The 27,425-nt window shown below is 38.9% G+C and overlaps 1 protein-coding gene across 2 annotated transcripts in view; it reads left to right on the top strand.

Annotated features, from left to right (window-relative positions):
- The first annotated feature begins 11,812 nt into the window (after positions 1-11,812).
- MFN1 (mitofusin 1) overlaps positions 11,813-27,425 on the top strand; it is a 35,976-nt gene continuing 20,363 nt past the window's right edge. The window contains exons 1-7 of one of the 2 annotated variants that reach the window (XM_069579738.1): positions 11,813-12,291; positions 15,649-15,764; positions 17,340-17,475; positions 19,064-19,226; positions 22,739-22,863; positions 25,150-25,258; positions 26,590-26,697. In XM_069579738.1, the coding sequence (XP_069435839.1) occupies positions 15,653-15,764; positions 17,340-17,475; positions 19,064-19,226; positions 22,739-22,863; positions 25,150-25,258; positions 26,590-26,697 (753 nt within the window). In that variant the 5' untranslated portion in view covers positions 11,813-12,291; positions 15,649-15,652. The remainder of the gene's footprint in view (positions 12,292-15,648; positions 15,765-17,339; positions 17,476-19,063; positions 19,227-22,738; positions 22,864-25,149; positions 25,259-26,589; positions 26,698-27,425) is intronic. The other variant, XR_011255025.1, reaches the window with a different exon arrangement.

The raw sequence follows: 27,425 nt of genomic DNA, 5'->3' as shown, positions 1-27,425 counted from the left end.
ATCCTCTTTAATAACCTTGATATTAAACTAGTAACTCCCTGAACCTAAAATAAATCACATTTGTGAAAAGTAATTTCTTTATTGTAAAAAGAAACATTGCTAAATAGGAATATTGTATTATCTACTGGTTTTATTCACATTTTTTAAAAAATGACTTTAAATTCTTTTTTTAAAGGAATTTTTTTTGCCATAACTGTTAAGTTTATTGTTGTTTATTTTGAGTTTTAAATAGGCAAACATATGACCTGGAAAATCTTTTTTTTTGCTGCTAAAAATATTGAACTGAATGAATAATACATTGAAAATTTTAATGAAAAGTATATTTTGAATAAAAACTCAATGTTTTCTGGTTTTTAATATCTAGATAGTGTCTGCTACTGAAAAACATTACAGATGAACTAGTTGGTACTTTTGCACTTATTCTTCAGAGTAAGCTAAGATTAGGAATTGGAATCAAATGAAAATAACACAGAAGCATCATTTCTGGTGGGTGATGGGGTTGTTTTTTGTTTTGTTTGGGGGAGGGGTGTTAGTTTTTGGTTTTGATCATCTGGCTAAAGATCATTTACCATGATTTTGGTTGGCTGAACTATGAAAGTACTGAATTCTTTTTTCTTGCCGACCTTGCACATTTTATTTAGGGTTATCACTTCTCTGCTATAACCTTATGTTTCTGAAATATGTTGCTCAAGCTACATTCTATGACTGATTACCCTTCTGTTTGCAACCCTTTCTCACCTCATTTAGATTTTCAGAAAGTCTCAAGAGAGTAAAATTTTCCCAGTTAGCAAGGAGACAGTGGATGTCTTAATTCTTCTTTCTCTCTATTCTGCAATCTGTTAACTTACTCCTTTCATACCATATACCTCATCACTCACTTCTACACCCTGTAAATATTTTATAATTTCCTAACAGAAGTAGTGAATTGGTAAGTTTTAATGTGTCTATTTTAGATTTTTAAGAAGCAGAATATCATGGCACTTTTCTTTCTGGCTGTGCTGCACTTGTGGAATCTTAATTCCCCAACCAGAGACTGAACCTAGGCCACAGTAGTGAAAGCGCTTAGTCCTAACCACTGGACCGCCAGGAAGTTCCCTCATAACACTTCTTTATGGTTATAAGATTATAGTTAATTGCATTCTTTATTGAACAACTAAATTGCCGAAGTAGAAAAACTGACACAGAATGACAGAATGTTAATTTGGAAGGAACCTCAGAAATCATCTAATCTAGACCCATAAAGCACATTACATAAAAATAATTGTATATAGTACATAATTTTATTTTATGGTTTTAAATTATATGTTGTAAAATGTAACATCAAATCTCATTCATGAATACTTTTACTTAGGACAGAACTGATTTTTTTTTTTTTAAGCAAACGTTTAAAGGAAAACATGAAGTAAATAATGATACATTGACATGGAAAAAAATAGGCAGGTAAAACATGGATGACAAATTTGAGAATACAAAATCCTTATCTAAACTTCTTATTTATAGCTCAAAAAATGGTTCTCTAACATCGTTAGTCGAATGCTTTTTAAGCTATAATAAATAAGACATAATTCTCTACCACTCTTCAAAGAATTTTAGAAAAAGTGAAAATGTATCCTGTTTTTTCAGTGAAATGTCATACCAGACAACTGAAGAGAGAAAATAATGTAATGGAGGGTACTAATGTCATTGGCATTAGACCTTATTTTCCTGTTAGCTAACCATAAATTGTGTGAGTAACCAAGGACAATGGATGTAATGTTACCAAGTTTTTCTTTCAACTCCTTAAAAACCTGTTTCACTACTAGTCTGTTTAACAACAATGGAATGTCTCTTCTCGAGCTATATGCATTTACCATACAGGGCAGGAAACTCTTCTCTGTCATTCTTCAGAACTCCAGTTAAATATGAAGCTAGAGTGCCTTTTGTGTTTCTAACTGTTCACTTTCTATATAATGCTACCATAAACATTCTTGTATGTGTTAAGGTGTTTGGGATTTTTTTTTTTTTTTTATCCCTTGGAGGGATGTGGGCTTTCTGTAAATATGTTTTGTATGCTTGTGATTAAATACATCCAAAATATTATCCAGACTGGCTCAAGTTTATACACCCATCAGATGATCATGTTTCCCTGCATCCTTATAGACAATAAAGTGAATTGATTTTGGTAAATCTGAAGGGCATAAAGCAGTATGTTACTATTGTTTGAATTTGCATTGTTTGATTACTAACAAGATTGGAAATGTCTTCATATGTTCATGAGACACTTTGGTTTCTCATTTCATGAAGTGCTTCTGCATATGCTTTGTTTTTTTGTTTGTTTGTTTTTGCAGTGAAAGCCCAATGACCTAACCACTGGACCACCAGGGAATTGCCCTTTGTCTGCTTTTCTATTGGGTTTTCTGGTTACTTTTGAGAAGCTCTTTAAAATTTTTAATTATTGGTCCTTTGTTGATGATACACACTGCAAAGAATAGATTCCCAGATTGCCATCCATTGCTGATGTCTTTTGTTGAACACAAATCTTTACATTTCATGTGGATAGATCCATCACGTTTTACCTTACAGGTTGTGCTTTCTACCACCTTGTTAGAAAGCACAACCTTGTGCTTTCTACAGTCTTGTTAACAAACTCCTCTGTAAACCCAAAGTCACAGAACTGTTTTCCTACATTTTCTCCTAGTAATGTTCTGGTTGTAACTTTTGTGTTTAGGTCTGAATTTCTCTGTATGTAAGAATGATTCAAGTTTTTTGTTCATTCAAGTGAGCCAATTTCATCGGTACTATTTGTTAAATAATGCATTCTTCTCCCAGTGATTCATGATAACAATTTGACCGTATATCACTCCCCATGGGCATAATTGGCATACAAATTTGTGTCTGTACTCATTATATTCCTAGCTGTTCCTGCAATTGTATCACATGTTTTAACAGTTACTTCAAACATTATAGCTTTCCAGTATGTCTTTCTTTTAATTGGAGTATGATTGCTTTACAATGTTATGTTTTTATTGTATAATAAAATGAATGAGCTCTATGTGTACATATATCCCCTCCCTTTTGGATCTCACTCCCCAATCCCCATCCCATGTGTAAAATAAATAGCTAGTGGAAACTGCTATAAAGCACAGAAAGCTCAGTTCAGTACAGTATGTGTTAATATCAAGTAGTGTGCAGCTCAGTACAGTATGCCTTAATATCAGGTAGCGTGAATTTATTCTCTTTGCTCTTCTTTTGAGAATTGTTTTAGCAATTGGTGGACTTTTCCTTCTTCCATGTAAATTTAGAATCAGTTCCAAATTCTATCTAAAGTCTTGCTGGAATTGCATTACAATTATGATCATTTTAGAGGGAATTGACATCATTATAGTGTTAAATCTTTGCTTTCATAAACATTGTATTTTTCTCCATTTACTTAGGTCTCTTTTAATGTTCTTTAAAATTTTTTCCATAAAGGTTGTATGCAGTTTTTTTTAAGTCAATAACTAGATTCTTTAGTTTTGGTTGCTTTGACATGCTTTCTTGTTTTCTAATTGGTTACTGCATGTTTACAGGAAAGCTTCTGAATTTTGAAATATTGATTTTGCATATAGAAATGTTTGGGTTTTAATCTTTTTAGTTTTAATAGCTGTCTTTCCTTAATTTTTAATGTAAATCATCATATAATTGTCATAAATTATATACTTGTTTTTTTACTCCTAGTCTGCGAGTCCCGAATGGCTCTTTTTTTCTTATCACAGAATTTGTCACTTCCTCCACTCCCATAAACAGCAGGAATAGCATTAGCAGGCATTCCTTTTTTTGTTCCTAGCCTTAAGTGTGAGACTGCTCTAATCTCCCTGTCAAGTATATTTTCTAGTCAATAACTAGATTCTTTAGTTGCCTTTAGCAGTTTTCTTAGTTTTGAAGACTTTTTATTGTAAGTAGGATTAAACTTTAGCAGTGATTTTTTTCTATAGCTATTGAGATAAACATGGGCTTTCTGCTATAAGTCTGCTAATATGAATTTCATTGGTTGATTTTCTAATATTGAATTATCTTTGTATTTCTAGGAAAACTGTACCTGTAGAAAAAAAATTTTAATACAGTGTTGGATTCAGTTAGCTAATATTTCACACAGGATATTTGCCTCTATAGTCATACATGTGATTTTCCTTACTTACACCTCCTATAAGTGGTATTAAGGTTATTCTAGTCTTATAAGTGAGTTGGGCTGTTTTTTTCTCTTGTTCTATGCTTTACAAAAACCTGTATGAGATAAGATTAATCTTTTCTTGAAAGATTTAGTAAAGGGTTATCTCTAAAGTCATTTAGGCTGGCTTGTTTTTGTTATATATGGGAAATTGCCATTTCAATTTTTTGAATACTTACTAGTTTTTCATAAGTTTTTAAATAATTGAATTTTAGTTTTTGTTCATCTCTATTTGTTTTATTTAGCCTTTATATTTAATTTTTTTCTCCTTTCTTCTTTATGTTTATTCATGTGGTTTTTGCCTATGAGTATTCCATAATAAGAAAAATGATGGATTAAGTTACTTATATGAAAACACTTATTTTTATAATCTATAACATGTAATGTCACTTTTATTTGAAATACAGTAATTATATTAAACATGTAGTTGTTATTTGTAAAGTGATACTATTATGATTTTAAAAATTCAAATAATATAAATAAAGCAAAAGTTACCTTTGAGATTCCCTGTGTTCAAAACTGATTTTGAGTGGTTTAGGATTTCACACCGGAGAAGGCAATGGCAACCCACTCCAGTACTCTTGCCTGGAAAATCCCATGGATGGAGGAGCCTGGTAGGCTACAGTCCATGGGGTCGCGAAGAGTTGGATATGACTGAGCAACTTCACTTTCACTTTTCACTTTCATGCATTGGAGAAGGAAATGGCAACCCACTCCAGTGTTCTTGCCTGGAGAATCCCAGGGACGGGGGAGCCTGGTGGGCTGCCGTCTATGGGGTCACACAGAGTCGGACACGACTGAAGTGACTTAGCAGCAGCAGCATGATTTCAAATAGCTACTAACTGTCATAGTATAGATACGAACTAAGGTCTGCTCAAAGGTTAAAGCGTCTGCCTGCAATGTGGGAGACCTGGGTTCGATCCCTGGGTTGGGAAGATCCCCTGGAGAAGGAAATGGCAACCCACTCCTGTATTCTTGCCTGGAGAATCCCATGGACGGAGGAGCCGGGTGGGCTACAGTCCATGGGGTCACAAAGAGTCAGACACGACTGAGTGACTTCACTTTCAAGGTCTTCAGATTAAGTTACATGCTCGCTCTTTAAAAGATTTCTTCTTCAATATATATTTGTTGAATAAACATGAAAATCTCAGGATGATAACAGCTTTCACCTTTCGCATGCTGGTTGATGCTTGAAATTCATCCTTAAAATTTCCTTCCTTTTTGCTTAATGCCTTAACATGATTTTAAATTATGGTACTTATTGGTCAGGGAAGTACAATAGAAGTCTTTTGATTTCAGAGTGTTTTGTGCTTTTTAATTCTTTATCTCTTTCCCTAACCTCCCTCTCTACACCATAAACAAAATGTTTACATAACAGTATGCTAATTATTTCTGCTAGGAATCCTTAGAATTGTACTTCTATCAAAATTTGCTTTACAACAAAGACCAAGCATAGTCTCTTACTTCCATGTCAGCTGGGTTACAGTGTGTGTCAGTTAGGGTTCAGAGGATAAGAAATTTATTGCAAGGAATTGAGGGTTGCTGGCTAGGCAAATCCATAATATATAGGGGTAAATATATATCTATATATAGATATAAATATCTATAGACATAAATATATAGATATAGACATAAATAGACATATATATTTATATATAGATATAAATATATAGATATATCCAAAATATATAGGGATATACATATATATTATATAAACATACATATACTGGAATATTACTCAGCCATAAAAAGAATGAAATACTGTAATGCCATTTGTAGCAACTTAGGTGCACCTAGAGGTTATACTAAGTGAAATAAGTCAGAGAAAGACAAATATCATATTACTTACATGTGAAAGCTTTAAAAAAATGATACAAATAAACTTATTTATAAAACAGAAAAAGAATCACAGGCATAGAAAAAAAACTTATGATTCCCAAAGGGGAAAAGAGCAGGGAAGAAGGGATAAATTAGAAGTTTGGGATAAGCAGATACAAACTATTAAAGAGATAAACAAAATGTCCTATTGTATAGCACAGGGAGCTATATTCAATAATTCAGTATCTTGTAATAAACTGTAATAGAAAAAACCTGAAAAAGGAATTGTATATGTATGTGTGTGCTGCTGCTGCTGCTGCTAAGTCACTTCAGTCGTGTCCGACTCTGTGTGACCCCACAGACAGCAGCCCACCAAGCTCCCTCGTCCCTGGGATTCTCCAGGCAAGAACATTGGAGTGGGTTGCCATTTCCTTCTCCAATTCGTGAAAGTGAAGTCGCTCAGTCATGTCTGACTCTTCGCGACCCCATGGACTGCAGCCCATCAGGCTCCTCCATCCATGGGATTTTCCAGGCAAGAGTACTGGAGTGGGGTGCCATCGCCTTCTCCGGATGTGTGTATATATATGTATATACAACTGAATCACTTTGCTATACACCAGAAACTAACAAAACATCATACATCAATTAAACTTCAATTTGTTGACAAAAAAATAAGCTAAGAAGAAAAGAGAATTTAATCCATCCAAATTGAGGATTATAACCCAGGAAACAAATTCTCAGAAGCTCCAAGAATTGCTCCATTGTTCAGGAGTTAGAGATGCAGTTTTATAGATTTTTGAGGCAAATTATATAACACATTGACAGGTTAGCATTGTATTGATAAGTAGTTCAATCAACCAAGTATTTTTTCTTTTTCAATTACACATATGCAGACAAGGCTTTGGTCAGTGCCACCCCTTGTACCCTTGTCTGAGATGAAAAAAATACATTAAATATAGAATTACAATGTAATTCTGTCTTGTGAAGAAAGGGGCCAACCTTTTCTCACAGGGTGATTTCAACCTCCTGCTTTGAGAAGGTCTGTTTGTAGATGCACAATGCACATTGTGAAAGGTCTGACATGAAGGGAGCATGACATTTGTCTTCCCTTATTTTAGTCTGATTGTTCTTCCACAGAATAGTTAAGATTTTCCTTTTCAAAATTTTCTAAAGGGTGAAAAAGCAAACCATGGTCTAAAGAAAATACAAGTGTAATAATAGGTTGGACAGTATCTCCCCAAAATATGTGTCCAAGTTCTAACTGTTGATATCTGTGAATGCGATCTTACTCAGAAATAGCACCTTTGAAGATAAGTTAAGGATCTTGAGATGAGATCAACCTGGATTTAGGACCCACGATCCCAATTCCCATACTGGATCTACTGACCAGTGGCCATATAAAAGGAAGGAGAGAGAGATTTGAGACAAGGGCAGAAGGTCGTATGAAGAGAGAGGCAGAGATGGATGGGTGCCATGTATCTTTAAGGCAGGGCCTCTCTGGTGGCTCAGATGGTAGAAGAATCTGCCTGCAATGCAGGAGATGTAAACCAGGGAATGCCTCTAGCCACTAGAAACTGGAACAGGCAAGGAAGGTACCTCCCCCTAGAGCCTCCAGAGAGAACTTAGTCCTGCAGACATTTAGACTGTAGACATATGGCCTCCATATGACTGTGAGAGAATTAAAATTTTGTTTAAAACAAAAAGCACTTAGGGCAAGTCATCAGTAAGGCTTCAGCAGGAACTAACAGTTGATCCTGCAGTCCACAGGCAGAATGCCTTTATTAAGGAAATATCAGCTCTGCTCTAAAATCTTTTGATTGATTGGATCACCTAGATTACCTGAATTAACCTCTTTTACATTCAGTCCAGTCCCTCAGTCGTGTCCGACTCTTTGTGACACTATGGACGGCAGCACACCAGGCTTCCCTATCCATCACCAGTTCTGGAGCTTACTCAAACTCATGTCCATCGAGTCAGTGATGCCATCCAACCATCTCATCCTCTGTCATCCCATTCTCCTCCCACATTCATTCTTTCCCAGAATCAGGGTCTTTTCAAATGAGTCAGTTCTTCCCATCAGTTGGCCAAAGTATTGGAGTTTCAGCTTCAACATCAATATTCATCCAATGAATATTCAGGACTGATTTTCTTTAGGATGGACTGGTTGGATCTCCTTGCAGTTCAAGGGACTCTCAAAAGTCTTTTCCAACACCACAGTTCAAAAGCATCAATTCTTCGGCGCTCAGCTTTCTCCTAGTTCAACTCTCACATCCATACATGACTACTGGAAAAACCACAGCCTTGACTAGACAGACCTTTGTTGGCAAATGTGTCTGGTTTTTAACATGCTGTCTAGGTTGGTCATAGCTTTTCTTCCAAGAAGCAAGTGTCTTAATTTCATGGCTGCCGTCACCATCTGCAGTGATTTTGGAGCCCCAAGGAAATAAAGTCTCTCACTGTTTCCATGTTTCCCCATCTATTTGCCATGAAGTGATGGGACCAGATGCCATGATCTTATTTTTCTGAATATCAAGCTTTAAGCCAAGTTTTTCACTCTCTGCTTTCACTTTCATCAAGAGGTTCTTTTAGTTCTTCTTTGCTATCTTCCTTAAGAGTGGTATCATCTGCAGATCTGAGGTTGCTGATATTTCTCCTGGCAATCTTGATTCCAGCTTGTGCTTCATCCAGCCCAGCGTTTCTCATGATGTGCTCTGCGTATAAGTTAAAGAAGCAGGGTGACAATATATAGTCTTGACATACTCCTTTCCCAATATGGAACCAGTCTGTTGTTCCATGTCCAGTTCTAACTGTTGCTTCCCGACCTGCATACAGATTTCTCAGGAGGCAGGCCAGGTGGTCTGGTAGTCCCATCTCTTTCAGAATTTTCCACAGTTTGTTGTGATCCACACAGTCAAAGGCTTTGGCATGGTCAATAAAGCAGAAGTAGATGTTTTTCTGGAACTCTTGCTTTTTCAATGATCCAATGGATGTTGGGAATTTGATTTCTGGTTCCTCTGCCTTTTCTAAATCCAGCTTGAACATGTGGAAGTTCATGGTTCATGTATTGTTGAAGCCTGGCCTGGAGAATTTTGAGTATTACTTTACTAGTGTGTGAGATGAGTGCAATTGTGCAATAGTTTGCGCATTCTTTGGCATTGCCTTTCTTTGGGATTGGAATGAAAACTGACCTTTTCCAGTCCTGTGGTCACTGCTGAGTTCTCCAAATTTGCTGGCATATTGAGTGCAGCACTTTCACAGCATCATCTTTTAGGGTTTGAAATAGCTCAACTGGAATTCCACCACCTCCATTAGCTTTGTTTGCAGTGATGCTTCCTAAGGCCCACTTGACTTTGCATTCCAGGATGTCTGGCTCTAGGTGAGTGATCACACAATTGTGGTCACCTGGATCATGAAGATCTTTTTGTACAGTTCTTCTGTGTATTCTTGCTATCTCTTCTTAATATCTGCTTCTGTTAGGTCTGTACCATTTCTGTCCTTTATTGTGCCCATCTTTGCATGAAATGTTCCCTTGCCTTTCTCTTCTCTTCATTTCATAGCTGTAAGGCCTCAGCAGACAACCATTTTGCCTTTTTGCATTTCTCTTTTGGGGGATGTTCTTGATCACTGCCTTCTGTACAATGTCATGAATCTCCGTCCATAGTTCTTCAGGGACTTTGTCTATCAGATCTAATCTCTTGAATCTATTTCTCACTTCCACTGTATAATTATAAGGGATTTGATTTAGGTCATACCTGAACGGTCTATGAGTGGTCTAGTGGTTTTCCCTACTTTCTTCAACTTAAGTCTGAATTTGACAATGAGTTCATGACCTGAGCCACAGTCAGCTCCCGATCTTGTTTTTGCTGACTGTATAGAGCTTCTCCATCTTTTACATAGTCAACTGATTATAGATGTTAATCACAAATAATCTCCCCAAAATACCTAGGGTTAGTGTTTGGTTGAATAATTGGATACTCACTCTTACCATGAAGTAGGTATTAGTATTCTGCATTTGTGGATGAAGTACCTGAGGCTCAGAAGGATGAAGTGGCTTTAATTGCAAAACTGTGTCACTTGCCAACTCTAGAAAGTCCCAGGACTTTCCTTTGAGCCATGTGCAGACCAGGAGCAGCAATACTCCAGGGATGTTAGAAATGGACACTTGGACCCAATGAATCAGAATCTGCAGTTTAATAAGATCCTCAAGTACAAAATTCCTGAGTACAAAGTTTGAGAAGCACTAGTCACAGGTTGGAAAAGGTCAGTTTTCAAACCAATCCCCAAAAAAGGCAATGTCAAGGAATGCTCAAACTATTGCACAATTGCACTCATCTCACACGCTAGTAAAGCAATACTCAAAATTCTCCAAGCTAGGCTTCAGCAATATGTGAACCATGAACTTCCAGATGTTCAAGCTGATTTAGCAAAGGCAGAGGGACCAGAAATCAAATTCCCAACATCTACTGGATCATCAAAAGAACAAGAGAGTTCCAGAAAAACATCTATTTTTGCTTTATTGACCATTCCAAAAACTTTGACTCTGTGGATCACAACTAACTGTGGACAATTCTTCAAGAGATGGGAATACCAGACCACTTGACCTGCCCCTTGAGAAATCTGTACACAGGTTAGGAGGCAACAGTTAGAACTGGACATGGAACAACAGACTGGTTCCAAATAGAAAAAGGCTATATATTTTAATCCTGCCTATTTAACTTATACGCAGAGTACATCACGAGGAACGCTGGGCTGGATGAAGCACAAGCTGGAATCAAGACTGCCAGGAGAAATATCAATAACCTCAGATATGCAGATGACACCACCCTTATGGCAGAAAGTGAAGAGGAACTAAAAAGCCTCTTGATGAAAGTGAAAGAGAGGAGTGAAAAAGCTGGCTTAAAGCTCAACATTCGGAAAACTAAGATCATGGCATCCAGTCCCATCACTTCCTGGCAAATAGCTGGGGAAACAATGGGGACTTTATTTTGGGGGCTCCAAAATCACTGCAGATGGTGACTGAAGCCATGAAATTAAGAGATGCTTACTCCTTGGAAGGAAAGTTATGACCAACGCAGACAGCAAATTAAAGAGCAGAGACATTACTTTGTCAACAAATGTCCCTCTAATCAAAGCTATGGTTTTTCCAGTAGTCATGTATGGATGTGAGAGTTGGACTGTAAAGAAAGCTGAGCGCTGAAGACTTGGTCCTTTTGAACTGGTGTCGGAGAAGACTCTTGAGAGTTCCTGGACTGCAAGGAGATCCAACCAGTCCATCCTAAAGGAGATCAGTCCTGAGTGTTCATTGGAAGGACTGTTGTTGATGCTGAAATTCCAAATCTTTGGCCATCTGATGTGAAGAGCTGACTCATTTGAAAAGACCCTGATTCTGGGAGAGATTGAGGGCACGAGGAGAAGGGGAGGACAGAGGATGAGATGGTTGGATGGCATCACCGACCCAATGGACATGAGTTTGGGTAAACTTCGGGAGTTGGTGATGGACAGGCAGGCTGGGCGTGCTGCGGTCCATGGGGACAACACTGAACTGAACTGAGTCAAGGAGTGGCTCCGTGATAAATAATACGCTTGCAAAGGCGGGAGATAGGTTGGATCCCTGGACCTGGAAGATCCCCAGGAGTAAGAAATGGCAACCTTGTCAGGTATTCTTGCCTGGAAAATTCTGTACACAGAGGAGTCTAGAACGCTAGAGTCCACGGGGTCGCAAAGAGTTGGACACACGAAGAGCTGGACACGAGTAAGTGAGGGCGCGCGTGCGCACGCGCGCACACGTACACACACACACACACACACACACACAGAGCTAAGGTAGTCTATCAGTCAAAAGGTTTTTCTTTATTGCTGAGGGCCGAGCAAGCAGGTTCCTTGTCTGGCACCCAACCCAACCTCATCTCACCGCACCTCTCCTTTTCGCTCTCCCTCACTACACCAACCGCTGGCAGCTAGCTACGCCGAGGCTGGGCAGAGCTTTGAAAATTTTGAAGGCAGACGGAGGCGAAGCAGAAGTTAGGGGAACTGAAAAGCATTCTTGTAGCAGCATTCTCTGCCAACAAAAACTCTTTGCTCTCTGCCCTTAAGAAATATGACGTTTGCGAAGACGCACTTCCGGTCATGGAGCCAAACAAAATCCGGGAGGGCAGGAGACCGGAAGTAACCGCCCTCGTGCCTCTCCCGCCCCGTCTTAGTTTCCCAGCATGTTTTGGGAGAATGAGGCTGCTTGAGGGCTGTGGCTGAGGTGCGGTTACTGGGTGACAAGTCGGAGCCTGGACTGTGTGAGTGCCCGCTGTCTCGGCCGCGGATCGGTTCACTTTGTTCGGGTGACCTTCGTCCTGCCGGGGAACAGGGGGCGGGGAGTCGTGCGCGGGGCGCTCTTTGAAGAGGCGCCGCCGCGGGTCTGCGGCAAAGGAGCGAGCCGTAGGGGTTGCGAGTGGGGCCGGCGCCCGGGTCGGGCCCGCACACCCCGCGAGGTCAGAGCCCAGGGAGTCGGGCGGCCGGGCCCGGGCAAAGGCTCGAGGGACGGGGGTGGGGTCTGGCCCCGAGCCCCGCAGGCGGGGCTCCCGCGCCTGGTGTGGAGGACGGGAAAGGCCTTTCTCCAAGGCAGGCGTTCACAACCGGCTGAACCGGGTGGTTACTCTCACCGTGCTTTCTCATGCAGCCCTTCGGTCAGTCATTTTCTGACCCCTTGGAAGTCTCAGCCTTCTTTATGGCTGCTCTGCTCCATATTACACACATGCACACGAGGATTAGACCGGTGTGTGATCGGTTTTGTTGGGTGCTTTTTATGAGAAGCTACCACCAAAAATTATTTTTCTTAACTTAAATTCCTTGAAGTTCTTGTTACTTTGGCTGGAAATGTTGATACTCTTTATAAGGCTTGTCTACTTATTTGCTGCGATGAGAACTCCTACTTTCTAAACGTTAGTATTGCTCTTTTTAAAGCTTGCCTCCTTATTTGTTGCGACGAAAATTAATTTCTAAGCGTTAGTATTGCGTCAAACGTTAATATGATGTTGAAGTTTTATTTACTCACTCTACCTGTCTACCTCCACCCACCTAGAGGTCCAGATTGAGAGACAGTAACTTAGTGTTGGTGAACTTGGCTTCATCTCACTCATCCTGTTCCCTGATGTAGTTAAGAGTCACATGCACTTAGCATGAAAACAAATAACCCATTCAAAAAAATGGGCAGAAGACCTGAATAGACATTTCTCCAAAGAGGACATACAGATGACCAATAGGCACATGAAAAGATGTTCAGCTTCAGTAGTTATTAGAGAAATGCAAATCAAAACTACAATGAGATATCACCTCACAGCAGTTAGAATGGCTGTCATCAAAAAATCCAAAAACAACAAATGCTGGAGACGGTGTGGAGAGAAAAGAACCCTTCTATATTGCTTCAGTCAGTTCAGTTGCTCAGTCGTGTCGGACTCTTTGAGACCCCATGAATTGCAGCATGCCAAGCCTCCCTGTCCATCACCAACTCCTGAAGTTCGCTCAAACTCACATCCATGGAGTCGGTGATGCCATCCAGCCATCTCATCCTCTGTCGTCCCCTTTTCCTCCTGCCCCCAATCCCTCCCAGCATCAGAGTCTTTTCCAATGAGTCAACTCTTTGCATGAGGTGACCAAAGTACTGGAGTTTCAGCCTATATTGCTTATGGGAATGTAATAGTCACTATGGGAATTGATAGAGTCACCATGGAGAACAGTATGGAGGTTCCTTAAAAAACTAAAAATAGAGCTACCATATGATCCAGCAATCCTACTCCTGAGCATAGATCTGCAAAAGAACATCCAAAAGGATACATGCACCCCAGTGTTCATTGCAACACTGTTTATAATAGCCAAGACATGGAAGAAACCTAAATGTCTGTCTGCAGAGGACTGGATAAAAAAGATGCAGTACATATATCACAATGGAATATTACTCATCCATTAAAAAGAATGAAATAATACCATTTGCAGCAGCATGGATGGGCCTAGAGAGTGTCATACTGAATGAAATGAGTCAGAGAAGGAGAAATATCCTATGACATCCCTTGTATGTGGAATCTGAAAAGAGATGGTACAAATAAACTTACAAAACAGAAAAAGACTCATAGAAAAGGAACTTACGGTTGCCAGGGGAAGGGATAGTTAGGGACTTTGAGAAGGTCTTGTACACACTGCTATATATAAAATGGATAATCAATAAGGACCTACTGTATAGCACATGGAACTCTGCTTCATGTTATATGCTAGCCTAGATGGGAGGAGGGTTGGGAGAGAATGGATACATGTATATGTATGGCTTCCCAGGTAGTGCTAGTGGTAAAGAACTCGCCAATGCAGGAGACACCAGTCCAATTCCTGGGTCTGAAAGATCCCCTGGAGGGGGACATGGCAGTCCACTTCAGTATTCTTGCCTGGAGAATCCCATGGACAGAGTAGCCTGGCAGGCTATAGACCATGGGGTCACAAAGAGTTGGCCACGACTGAAGTGACTTAGCACACCTATGTACGGCTGAGTACCTTCAAGGTTCACCTGAAACTGCCACAACATTGTTAATTGACTATGCCCCAGTTATCTTTTTGGTCTCCAAAATCACTGCAGATGGTGACTGCAGCCATGAAATTAAAAGACGCTTGCTTCTTGGAAGAAAAGTTATGACCAACCTAGATAGCATATTGAAAAGCAGAGACATTACTTTGCCAACTAAGGTCCGTCTAGTCAAGGCTATGGTTTTTCCTGTGGTCGTGTATGGATGTGAGAGTTGGACTGTGAAGAAAGCAGAGCACTGAAGAATTGATGCTTTTGAACTGGGGTGTTGGAGAAGACTCTTGAGAGTCCCTTGGACTGCAAGGAGATCCAACCAGTCCATTCTGAAGGAGATCAGTCCTGGGATTTCTTTGGAAGGAATGATGCTAAAGCTGAAACTCCAGTACTTTGGCCACCTCATGTGACGAGTTGACTCATTGGAAAAGACTCTGATGCTGGGAGGGATTGGGGGCAGGAGGAAAAGGGGACGACAGAGGATGAGATGGCTGGATGGTATCACCAACTCGATGGATGTGAGTTTGAGTGAACTCCGGGAGATGGTGATGGACAGGGAGGCCTGACATGCTGTGATTCATGGGGTCGCAAAGAATCGGACACGACTGAGCGACTGAACTAACTAACAGTACAAAATAAAAAGTTTAAAGTTTTGGGGTAAAAAATAGAGTCACATGCACTCAGAATTAAGGGAACTAAAGTAGAAATTGCAGTCAAATTTTGGGCAATAGACTTCACATATTTTAGTGGAATATTGCCCAAAAGTAGTCTTTAATTGTCTGAGTAAATCACTTCTCTCCCAAAAACAGCTACATAAGACTATTTAGGGGGACTTCCCTGGTGGTGCAATGGCTAAGACTCCACACTCCCAATGCAGGGGGCCTGAGTTTGATCCCTGGTCAGGGAACTAGATCCCACATGCCACCATTAAGAGCTTGAATGCTGCAGCTGAAGAGCCCACAAACTATAACTAAGACCCAGCAGAGCCAAATAAATATTTTGGAAGTTTGTTTCATTGGGGAGTCAGTGTTGCTGAAAAGTGTCATTAACTCATGTGTCTTTAACTCGTACTTTTCTAACTTTTTATTTTCAGCATAATGGCAGAAACTGCTTCTCCATTGAAGCACTTCGTGCTGGCTAAGAAGACAATTACAGCAATCTTCGACCAGTTACTGGAGTTTGTTACAGAAGGATCACAGTTTGTTGAAGGTTAGTTTCTCTAAGTTTTTAAAATAATTACTTTGAAAATATATAAAGATCCTTTATTCTTTCAACCTTGGATACAGAACACACCCAGAGCATTGTGCTATATGAGATACCATAAGAAAACCCATTTCTACTGACCAAAGGAGGATGATTGAATTATATTAATAGCAACTAAGAAGTGTATGTGTGAGGTCCTGTTCTAAGCAGTTAATGATAGCTCATTTAATACTTAACACTGAGGCAGATTTTAATCACTCATTTTAAAGATAAAGGACTTAAGGCACAGAAAAGGTAAGCAGCTTGCCAAAGATCGCACAGCTTGTAAATGCCCAGACTAAAAAGTCAAGCGGCCCACATTTAGCCATTATACTTATCTCCCTGTCAACTCAACAGTTAAGTCAACATCTCAGATCTATTTTAGTGAAAAGTGAGACAGGAAAGCCGTAACAAACCTAGACATTGTATTAAAAGCAGAGACATCACTCCGCCAACAAAGGTCCGAATAGTCAAAGCTATGGTTTTTCCAGTAGTCAAGTATGGATGTGAGAGTTGGACCATAAAGCCTGAGCACCAAAGAATTGATGCTTTTGAACTGTGGTGCTGGAAAAGACTCTTGAGAGTCCCTTGGAGAGCAAGGAGATCAAACCAGTCAGCCCTAAAGGAAATCAACCCTGAATAGTCATTGGAAGGATTGATGCTAAAGCTGAAGCTTCAATACTTTGGCCACCTGATGCTGAGAAAGATTGAAGGCAAAAGGAGAAGAGGATGGCAGAGGATGAGATGGTTAGATAGCATTGCCGACTCAATGGACATGAATTTGAGCATAGTGAAGGACAGGGAAGCCTGGCATGCTATGGTCCATGGCATCACAAAGAGTCAGACAGAGCTTAGTGACTGAACAACCATTACCTATTCAGACCTCACTCTTAGCATGTGAATCCCTTTTCTCAGTTCAAGATTTGAAGCTCCTGTCAGAATGAAATTATAATTGGTGGATATTAGGTTCTAGTTACTCTGTTCAGAAATGCGTTTTGGTCTTAGGTGGGTACTTTGTATTAGATGAATAGTAAATACCCTTTGGGGTCTTTCCTGGTAGTCCAGTGGCTAAGACTCTGTCTCAATGCAGAGGACCTGGGTTCAAATCCTGGTCAGGGAACTAGATCCTACATGCTGCACTAAGACATGGTACAACCAAGTAAACATTTTAAAAATAAATAAATACCCTTTTGACTGGACCTCTGTAATTTTTAATAATCTTGTAATTCTGAGCAGTATTCTTAATGACCCGTTGCAACAAGGCATTCACCATTTACCAAATATTCAGATACCATGCTATTTTTATTTTCAAATGTCATGTTAATATAGAACAAAACTGAAATGTATGTACATCTTAAGTATTCTGTTTTCTAATTATTGGAGTGGTTTGCCATTTCCTACTCCAGGGATCTTTCCAACCCAGGAATCAAACCCAGGTCTCCTACACTGCAGGCAGATTCTTTACTGACTGAGCTACAAGGGAAGCCCTATAATTAACTTAATATTCATCTGTATTAGTCTAACACCATTTTAATTTCGCAGCAACATATAAGAATCCAGAACTTGACCGAGTAGCTACGGAGGATGATCTGATAGAAATACAGAGGTATAGAAACAAGCTTTCCATCATTGGTGAGGTGCTGTCTCGGAGACATATGAAGGTGGCATTTTTTGGCAGGTAATTCTTTACTATTCCTCTCAAGGATAGTTTGCAGCTTTGTTTTTGATGTTTCAGCAAGGGTATTCCTTCTCCTCCTGTTTACAGCAGTTTCTGCTAATATTAAATGTTAAAGCTATTAGCATGTAAAAGAATTTGTTCATTTTAGTTCCTGGTATAAAATAAAGCTTTATGAAAGTCATTTCTTTTTTAAGGGTGCTCATCTCTAAGAATTGGCTTCTTAGCCAATTATAAGAATAGAAAAACAGATAAGTATAATTTGTGACTCACTCTTTTAAGTTTCTATTGATTATCAAGTGTGTCTTCCAAAAAGGTTTTCAGCTCCATGATTCCCAGAGAAAGAATAAGACATGCCATGCCTTAAAGAAATTCTGGAGTGAAAAGAATGGTTTCTGCCACAGCTCATACATTAATTTAGGGACCATTTGTTAACTGTCTATGTACCAGTCACTCTGTTAGGCACTAGAGATGCAAAGACAAATGACAAGGCCCATACTTGGTTGTTCAGATATCATGTGTTGTGTATCAGTGGAGGAATTGATTTACTCATTAAGCTAACCTCGTAGGCCTTCTAAGCTATTTCCCATCTTAGGGCTTTAGTGCTTGGTGGTAGCCTATGTATAGAATTCTCTGTGTCTTGTTCAGTGTCTGACTCCTTTGCATTTTTTAAGTCTCATTCTAAATGATACTATAGAAACCTTTCCAGATCAAGCTATCTAAGGTATTCCTTTTCAGTTATTCTCTACTAAACCACCTTGTTTATGTCCTTGAAAACTTTTCTTCAAGCTCTGTTTCTGTTTGTCTTTTATTTATTTGGTTTACCCGCTTGACCTTATGCAGAGTCTAGTATGAAGTAAGGAGAAGGCAATGGCACCCCACTCCGGTACTCTTGCCTGGAAAATCCCATGGATGGAGGAGCCTGGTAGGCTGCAGTCCATGGGGTCGCTAAGAGTCGGACACAACTGAGCGACTTCACTTTCGCTTTTCACTTTGATGCATTGGAGAAGGAAATGGCAACCCACTCCAGTGTTCTTGCCTGGAGAATCCCAGGGACGGCGGAGCCTGCTGGGCTGCCGTCTCTGGGGTCGCACAGAGTCAGACATGACTGAAGCAACACAGCAACAGCAGCAACAGCAGTATGAAGTAAGTCCATGAAGGAGATCCTACCTCAGGTTAGGGTGGAGTAGGAGTCAGAGTCGGAGGGAAGAGGCTTGTTGGGGAAGTGATGACTCAGTTGTCCTACTTGAGAAGAAGAAATAGGAATGGGTTTTGCATGTGAAGAAGGTCCCGCCCAGATTTTTGGGATATTAGACAACACCTTGTGATGGGAATCAAAAAGCAAGAAAGATAAAAAGGGTAAGGGAGGATAGCTTTATGGGAGTAGGATTTGTTTTCCTCCATTTTATTTTTCTGAAATGTACGTTGCTAATAGTTATGTAAATCAAGTTGTCAACTTTTTCATAAAAAATGGAAGCTGGTGAAATTTTTGTACAAAATTTGCATTCTAAAAAAGTTGGCCTTTGACCCAGTGAAAGAACAAAATTTTTATCATTATGTTTTGTCGTGATTTTGTGTATTCATTCTTCAGGACAAGCAGTGGGAAGAGTTCTGTTATCAATGCCATGTTGTGGGATAAAGTCCTCCCTAGTGGGATTGGCCATACAACCAATTGCTTCCTGAGTGTTGAAGGAACCGATGGAGATAAAGCCTATCTCATGACAGAAGGGTCAGATGAAAAAAAGAGTGTGAAGGTATACTGTTTGACCTTTAGTAGCATAATGCACCTGAAATAATGTCCTTAACTTTTTCTTTTGGAAAGCCTTTTTACAAGATGTCTGCATTGCTAGAGATGGAAGAACCATTAGTATTTCTCTTCATAGCTTTTACTTTTTAATTCTTTTTATTATTATTTTTTTCTTTTTAAATTTTTAATAATTGGTTTTGCCATACATTGACATGAATCCACCACGGGTGTACATGCGATCCCAAACATGAACCCCCCTCCCACCTCCCTCCCCACAACATCCCTTTGGGTCATCCCCGTGCACCAGCCCCAAGCATGCTGTATCCTGCATTGAACATAGACTGGTGATTCGATTCTTACATGATAGTATACATGTTTCAATGCTATTCTCCCAAATCATCCCACCCTCTCCCTCTCCCTCTGAGTCCAAAAGTCCACTATACACATCTGTGTCTTTTTTGCTGTCTTGCATACAGGGTCATAGCTTTTAAAACCATCAGTAATATTTTGGATTTCCTAAAGTACTTTTGCTTCAGAGCTAAATTCTTAGAAGAATCAAACCTGTCCTTAACTTAAAATGAAGATAAATTAGAATGAAAAGTTTATAAAAATTTTAAAGTGCTGTTCCCAGTGAAAAGAACATTACTGAAGTGTGTCATCGCTGTTTAATCACAAATCTTGTCTTTCTGAACAAAACTTTGTTTAAAAAATTGGGCTCTGGAATCTGTTTTTGACCCAAATCTGTGTCTTTAGAAACTGTTTTTGCCTTTGGAATATTTGGTAAGCTAATTCATGTCTAAATGCTATACTTTATCAGATAAAGGCCAGTGGTAGTTCCCTGCTGCTGCGGCTGCTAAGTCACTTCAGTCGTGTCCGACTCTGTGTGACCCCATAGACAGCAGCCCACCAGGCTTCCCCATCCCTGGGATTCTCCAGGCAAGAATACTGTAGTCGGTTGCCATTTCCTTCTCTAGTGCATGAAAGTGAAAAGTGAAAGTGAAATCACTCAGTCGTCTCCAACTCTTAGCGACCCCATGGAATGCAGCCCACAAGGCTCCTCCGTCCATGGGATTTTCCAGGCAAGAGTACTGGAGTGGGGTGCCATTGCCTTCTCCGGTAGTTCCCTACCTTGTATAAATTTCTTAAGGAATTCAGTGGCACTAGGTTTTTTCAGCCAAAACAAAAAGAAAAAACAATTAGGATGCAAGGTGTTTGCTTTGGTATGAAAGCAGGTGGAAAAGGCACTGTTTCTCATTATATTCACTTCAGTCATAAGAGCTTTCCCACAAATACAGAAGTTCAGTATGTGAAGATCCATGCCATTTTAGTTTTGACTAAACTGTAGGCAAATTCATAGGTCTAGTCATCCTCCTGTGAGTTTGCTGTTTGATCACAGCAGGTAACTCAATCGGTCTAATACCCTTCAGTATTTATTTATGAACAATAAATGAGATGATATTTATGAAAATATTCAAACTTTTAAGCCATACAGAGGAGTCACAGGTTTGTAATTCTATCAGAAAGTTTATAAAAGGAAGCAAAAAAAACACTACCTATCATTGTCACTGTGGAAATTCACTTCAACCCTGATCAGGACTACTGTGGCCATTTGATAATAGATGTTTCCCTTTTAAAGTTTCATGTAGATTGCAAAAGAATCACAGAGGTATGTGTGCTGATGCCCTTTCCTTGATTATTAATTTTGTCTTAAGCCCTTTGAACTTAATTGTATGTTTAATTTAACACATACATGAAAGATAATAAATGAATGTATATCAGAAGTCATCTTCAGGAGTAGAAATATTTTAGGGAGCTTAAACGGAAAGAGAGGCCATCAGTCAGTTCAGTTCAATTGGTCAGTCGTGTCTGACTCTTTGTGACCCCCTGGACTGCAGCACACCATGCTTCCCTGTCTATCTCCAACTCCTGGAGTTTACTCAAACTCATGTTCATTGAGTCAGTGATGCCATCCAACCATCTCATTCCCTGTCGTCCCCTTCTCCTCCTGCCTTCAATCTTTCCCAGCATCGGGGTCTTTTCAAATGAGTCAGTTCTTCCCATCAGGTGGCCAAAGTATTGGAGTTTCAGTTTCAGCATCAGTCCTTCCAAAGAATATTCAGGACTGATTTCCTTTAGGATGGACTGGTTGGATCTCCTTGGAGTACAAGGGACTCTCAAAAGTCTTCTCCAACACCACAGTTCAAAAGCATCAATTCTTCTGCGCTCAGCTTTCTTTACAGTCCAAGTCTCACATCCATACATGACTACTGGAAAAACCATAGCTTTGACTAGACAGACCTTTGTTGGCAAAGTAATGTCTCTGCTTTTTAGTATGCTGTCTAGGTTGGTCATAGCTTTTCTTCCAAGGAGCAAATGTCTTTTAAGTTCGTGGCTGCAGTCACCATCTGCAGTGATTTTGGAGCCCCCCAAAAATAACTTCCCTGGTGGACTTCCCTGGTGTCTCTGATGGTAAAGCATCTGCCTACAATGCCAGAGACCCAGGTCAATCCCTGGATCAAGAAGATCTCCTGGGGAAGGAAATGACAACCCACTGCAGTATTCTTGCCTGTAAAATCCCATGGACAGAGGAGCCTGGTAGGGCTACAGTCCATGGGGTCGCAAAGAGTCGGACACCACTGAGTGACCTCACTTCCCTTTCCTTTTCTATAAATAAAGTCTGTCACTGTTTTCACTGTTTCCCCATCTATTTGCTATGAAGTGATGGGACCAGATACCATGATCTTAGTTTTCTGAATGTTGAGTTTTAAGCCAACGTTTTCACTCTCCTCTTTCACTTTCATCGCAAGGCTCTTTAGTTGTTCTTCGCTTTCTGCCATAAGGGTGGTGTCATCTTCATATCTGAGGTTATTGATATTTCTCCTGGCAATCTTGATTCCAGCTTGTGCTTCATCCAGCCCAGCGAGTGGGCATAGTCATTAACTTTAAAGCATGCTTGTGTGAATACTGCCTAGTGACATTCCTTTACCCGCACCTACCCCCCGATTAGTAAGCAATAAATTCATCTTAGAAGAGTCAGGAAATACAATTAGAAAAAAAGAAACTCCACAACTCACACACTTCCAAAATCAGTGGAAATACTTTGGTATAGAGTGAAATTGGTGTTTCTCTGTAGTTTTAAAAGAAAATGGTTTTATATGCTATTTTCTGATTTGCTTTTTTTCCCTCAATATATTGTAGATTTTTTTTCATACATACAGTTTAATCAAGTTCAGGTGTTGCATAGGATGCCATTTGTTGGGGCATTTAGAATGTTTCCAGCCCACATTGTTTGGCACGATGGTATGAGTCAACTGTTTTCATGGCTATTATTTTTTTCCTACTTGGTAATTTTTAACCTCAGGTTTTTCAAGATTTCCCCAGATGGTTTTATTTCAAATTATATAAAGTTCTACTTTTTCTACATGTTTTGCAAAAATAAGCTTAGCAAGTCCTAATATTTAAAATTTTTCTTGTATTTTGTTACAAGTAGTTTTTTTTCTTCTTCCCTTCCCTCTTTAGACAGTTAATCAGCTCGCCCACGCCCTTCATATGGACAAAGACTTGAAAGCTGGGTGTCTTGTGCATGTGTTTTGGCCAAAGGCAAAATGTGCCCTCTTGAGAGATGACCTGGTTTTAGTAGACAGGTAAAATTACATATGAAGTGTTTTCTCATTGTTAAAGTTTTGTTTAATAGAAATGTTGCTTGCGTGTAGAATGCATTACATAAAAATTTTTAATTTTTGTGCTGCTTTTTTCTGCTTTGCTAGATTGTAACAGAACATTTAAGGTATTATTTTTTATTTTGTTTCTTAATGGTTACATGAAAGTGCTGATTTACCAGTATGATTCTAGTACAGGAAATTTCAAGAACTGACCACTTTTTTCACCAGATTGACTTTGTAGTTTGGATAATGAGCTGGGCCTTAGAGACTGTCTGATTCTAGATATGTTGATTATTGTGGTTTAGTCGCTGAGTTGTGTCCAACTCTTGACTCCATGGACTGTAGCCCACCAGGCTTCTCTGTCCAAGGGATTTCCCAGGCAAGAATGCTGTAGTGAGTTGCCATTTCTTTCTTTGGGGTATCTTCTTGACCCAGGGATTGAACCAACATCCTTGGGAGCCCAGATATCTTTGATAGATAACTCTAACCAGTTATTGTTTTTAATCAGTAATCATTCTTGAGACCTAGCTTCCCAAAATAACTGCTGGACAGTTCATACAGCTTTTCGTTGTTCAAGAATTAATCAGATGCTTTTGTAATTTATTCCTAGCTCTTCTGTTTAACCTGCATTTGATACATTCTTTAAAAATCATCCAGCTACATTGATTCTTAATAAAACGGTGTGTCCTTTTAGCAGAGTCCTTAACCAAAAAAAAGTAGTTAAATGATTTTTTAAAAATTGTGGTATGCTTTTTTAAGTTAAAATTTCAGTGTTTTATGGAATTTTATTTTTAATTTGATGAGGGCCTTCCCTTTTGATTGAAAGAGTATTTCAAGTAATCAACAGAAATAGCTTCGATGAGAGAAAAGGTACTTGGGAGATAAAAACATTGAGTTTATTTTTTTATGTTTTAATTTTTTTAATAATTAATTTTTGGCCATACCATGTGTTATATGGCATCTTAGTGCCTCAACTAGGGATTGAACTTACACCCCCTAACCATTGAACTGCCAGAGAAATCGCCTAAAAGCATTTAGTTTAGATATAATAGTTTTAATTTTTCTTTTACTTCATGGCCAGACTGTATCCATGACCCCAACCTGTTTATCTTGCCAGCTGGTCACAGGATACATCAAGCCAATGTATGTACAGTTGGACTATACTTTTCATAGTATAAATTGTGCATTAGCCTCATTTTTTTTCTAGTGCTTATTTTCAGCCTCCTAAAGCATAAAATTTTTTTTATTAGAATATAATTGCTTTATAATGCTGTGCTAGTTTTTGCTGTACAATAAAGTGAATCAACTATATATGTGCATATGTCCCCTCCCTTAGGCCTCCCAGACCTCCCGCCACCCCACCAGTCTAGGTCATCACAGACCACCAAACAGGACTTCCTGTGCTTCATAGCGGGTTCCCACTAGCTATCTATTTTAACATATGGTAGTGTGTGTGTGTATATATATATATATGTATGTATATACACACATATATCAGTCTTAATCTCCCTGAGAAAACCATAATTTAAAAGGACACATGTACCCCAGTGTTCATTGCAGCATTACTTAAGGTAGTCAGGACAAGGACACAACCTAAATATCTAATGACAGATTAATGGATAAAGAAGTGGCACATATATACAGTGAAATATTACTCAGCCATAAAAAGGAAATAGGGTCATTTGTGGAGATGCGGATGGATCTAGAGAGTCTGACACACAGAGTAGAGTAGGTCAGAAAGAGAACAACAAATATTGTATATTAAAGCATAAAGATCTTAAATATTCCTCATGTTACTTGTTTTGTCAAAAATCATGAAGTTTTCTCTCTTTAATAAATAAACATTTTTAACATTTGTTTAGTTGTCAGTTGGATAGGTTCTGGGAGTTGTCAGCAGAACAGAAATATATAGCGTACAATTCTCAACTTTCTACAACTGCTCTCTGATAGGTGAGAAAGTAATTTAAATCTCCTAGGCCTCAGACTGATAATTGGTAGAAATCTATCCTTTAGACTTCGACTAATTCTTAAAAGTTAAAAAAAAATTATCTCTCTGTAATCTAAATTTTCTTTTTAAAGAATGTATAGGGACTTCCTTGGAGGTCTAATGGTTAAGAATCTGCGCTTCTGTGCAGGGGGTGTGAGTTCGTCCCTGATTAGGGAACTGGGGATTTCATATCCTACATGCTGTGCAACATGGCAAAAAGAAAAAATATATAGGTACATATATATATATATAAAGTATAATTCTTATTTTATTCCCATTAGTCCGGGCACAGATGTCACTACAGAGCTGGATAGCTGGATTGATAAGTTTTGCTTAGATGCTGATGTCTTCGTTTTGGTTGCAAATTCCGAATCAACTCTAATGAACACGGTAGGATCTAATCATTATTTTGTTTGAGTGATAGAATATGAAGTAATATCCTTTCTGATTATGAAAAGTAAGGTAAATCCAAATCATACATTAGAAGGAAGCTGTAATATCACGGGTGAATGAAGGGGTTTGCATTTCTGTGGGACTAGAAGGACTGATTTTGGATTGATGGTTCTAGCTTGTAGTGAGTATTTGAGTCCAAGGTGTGTTGTTGGCATTCACTGTAGTTATTTGCAGGTTTCTAAAGGAACAGACACCAGAATTGTTAAGCTGTTGACTTAAGTATTTTAAATAAGATATAACACTCCCACCTCACCTCCCTGTCTGGCAGGCAAAGCTTTTTTCATATTTTGAGTTTTGTCAACTTTCTCACAAAGGTTTACCTGTGTACACCGTAGATTTCCACTTACCTGTGTACACTCTAAGCTGCTGTTAAACACAGAAGAGTATTTATCCAGGATGTCTAGAACCAGACATATCTCAAATAAACTTTCCAGAGTTTTTATATCTACTATCCAGAGCTATAGTGAAGCATATAAATGGCTAAACACTATTAAAACCTAGGTGTTACCACCAAGTCCTGTTTTGTCACTGTGTTGTCAGTGTTTATGTGGCCCGACTGTATCATAAACCCTGTTGCTCTGACAGCACTGACAGCTGTTTACAACCTGATGGTATAAAAAAGAGGTAAATGTTTAAAATCTGGGTTAGAGTAACTCCATTCTTGAGGTGTCAGATAAACAAACTTTGATATACATCTTGACTTTGGTACCTTTGTTTATGTTATTCTTGGCTCACAATTCTTTCCCCTCTCAATTTTCCATCCTTCAAAAAGCCATTATCGGTACCATCAAGCCCATCTTTATCACCACTTCCTCCTTTATAGATCATTTCTTAATTTTAGTTGGATTTTATAGCATTTATGGCACATAGCTTTTATTGTTTATTATGATGCATGTGTTTTACATTAATTTACTTAGTCTAAATCTTTAAGAAGATTTGAGGTAGATTTTTAAATATACTATCATATCTAGCAGTATCTTATGTCCTGCATGTAGTAGAAACAGATAAATATTTGTTCAATTGAATTTCAGTACTCATGAGAGAAGCAGGAAAACCTTAACTTTTGCTTTCTTATATTTTAATTTTGTCATCTCTGGAAGTTTAATGTTCTGAGTGCTTTGGGATCTTTTATCTTTGTGGGTGTTCTGGGTGTTCTCACTGTTGTTAAATGGTTCAAACTTTTAGATTCAAATAAGGTTTCACGTATAAATATAGAAATAAAGTAGCTTTAAAAGTGAACATACTGTTGGGTGTTGGATGTTTTTCAGGAAAAACAGTTTTTTCACAAGGTAAATGAGCGACTTTCCAAGCCTAATATTTTTATCCTGAATAATCGTTGGGATGCCTCTGCATCAGAGCCAGAATATATGGACGATGTAAGTTACATTTTTTTCCCTCAAGTTTTGAAATACAGTAATGTACATTGGTATCTGAGCAAACAGTACACATCATAGAGTAGAACATCATAAGCAGCTATTCTCTTGCTTGAGAAAAGAGTATAGTTGTACAGAACCTGAAGTGGATATGTGCTAAGTAGACAGAATAGTAAGCTACTTTGAAATAAAGTTGTATTATGACAGTACTGTCAAATCATTTTAGATCTTGAAACATCCTTTTTAATTCTTTGTTTAAGTATAACATAACAGAAAAGTGTACAAATCACTGGTGTCCAGCTCAGTGAATTTTACGAATTTAATACCTTTGTAAGGGTCCAGGTCAAGAAGCAGAACATTCCAGCACCCCAGTATCCTGCTTTTCTAGCCTCTACCCTCCTACCAAAGGATAACCACTTGTGTCTCTGATAGCCTGAATTAATTTTTTGGGTTGTTCGACTTTGTGTAATGGAACCATGTAGTGTCCCCTTCTGTGTCAGGTTTCTTTTGTTCAGCGTTAAACGTGTGACGTATATCCATTCTTTCGTGCATAGATGAAGTACATTCTCGTTGTGGTATACTCTTTCATCCTGTGAATAACAGTTGATCTCTTCATTCTGCTAGTGATGGGCATTTGGGTAAATTTCCTTCTTTTAGCTATCACGAATAATGCTGCTGGGCATATTCTTGTGTATGTCTTTTTATTGCACACTGGTGTATATGTCTCTTGG

The sequence above is a fragment of the Ovis canadensis genome, chromosome 1, assembly GCF_042477335.2.
Source record: "Ovis canadensis isolate MfBH-ARS-UI-01 breed Bighorn chromosome 1, ARS-UI_OviCan_v2, whole genome shotgun sequence".
Lineage (NCBI taxonomy): Eukaryota > Metazoa > Chordata > Mammalia > Artiodactyla > Bovidae > Ovis > Ovis canadensis.
The sequence above is the reverse complement of the archived record's forward strand: the minus strand, read 5'-3'. Positions and strand labels throughout refer to the sequence as shown.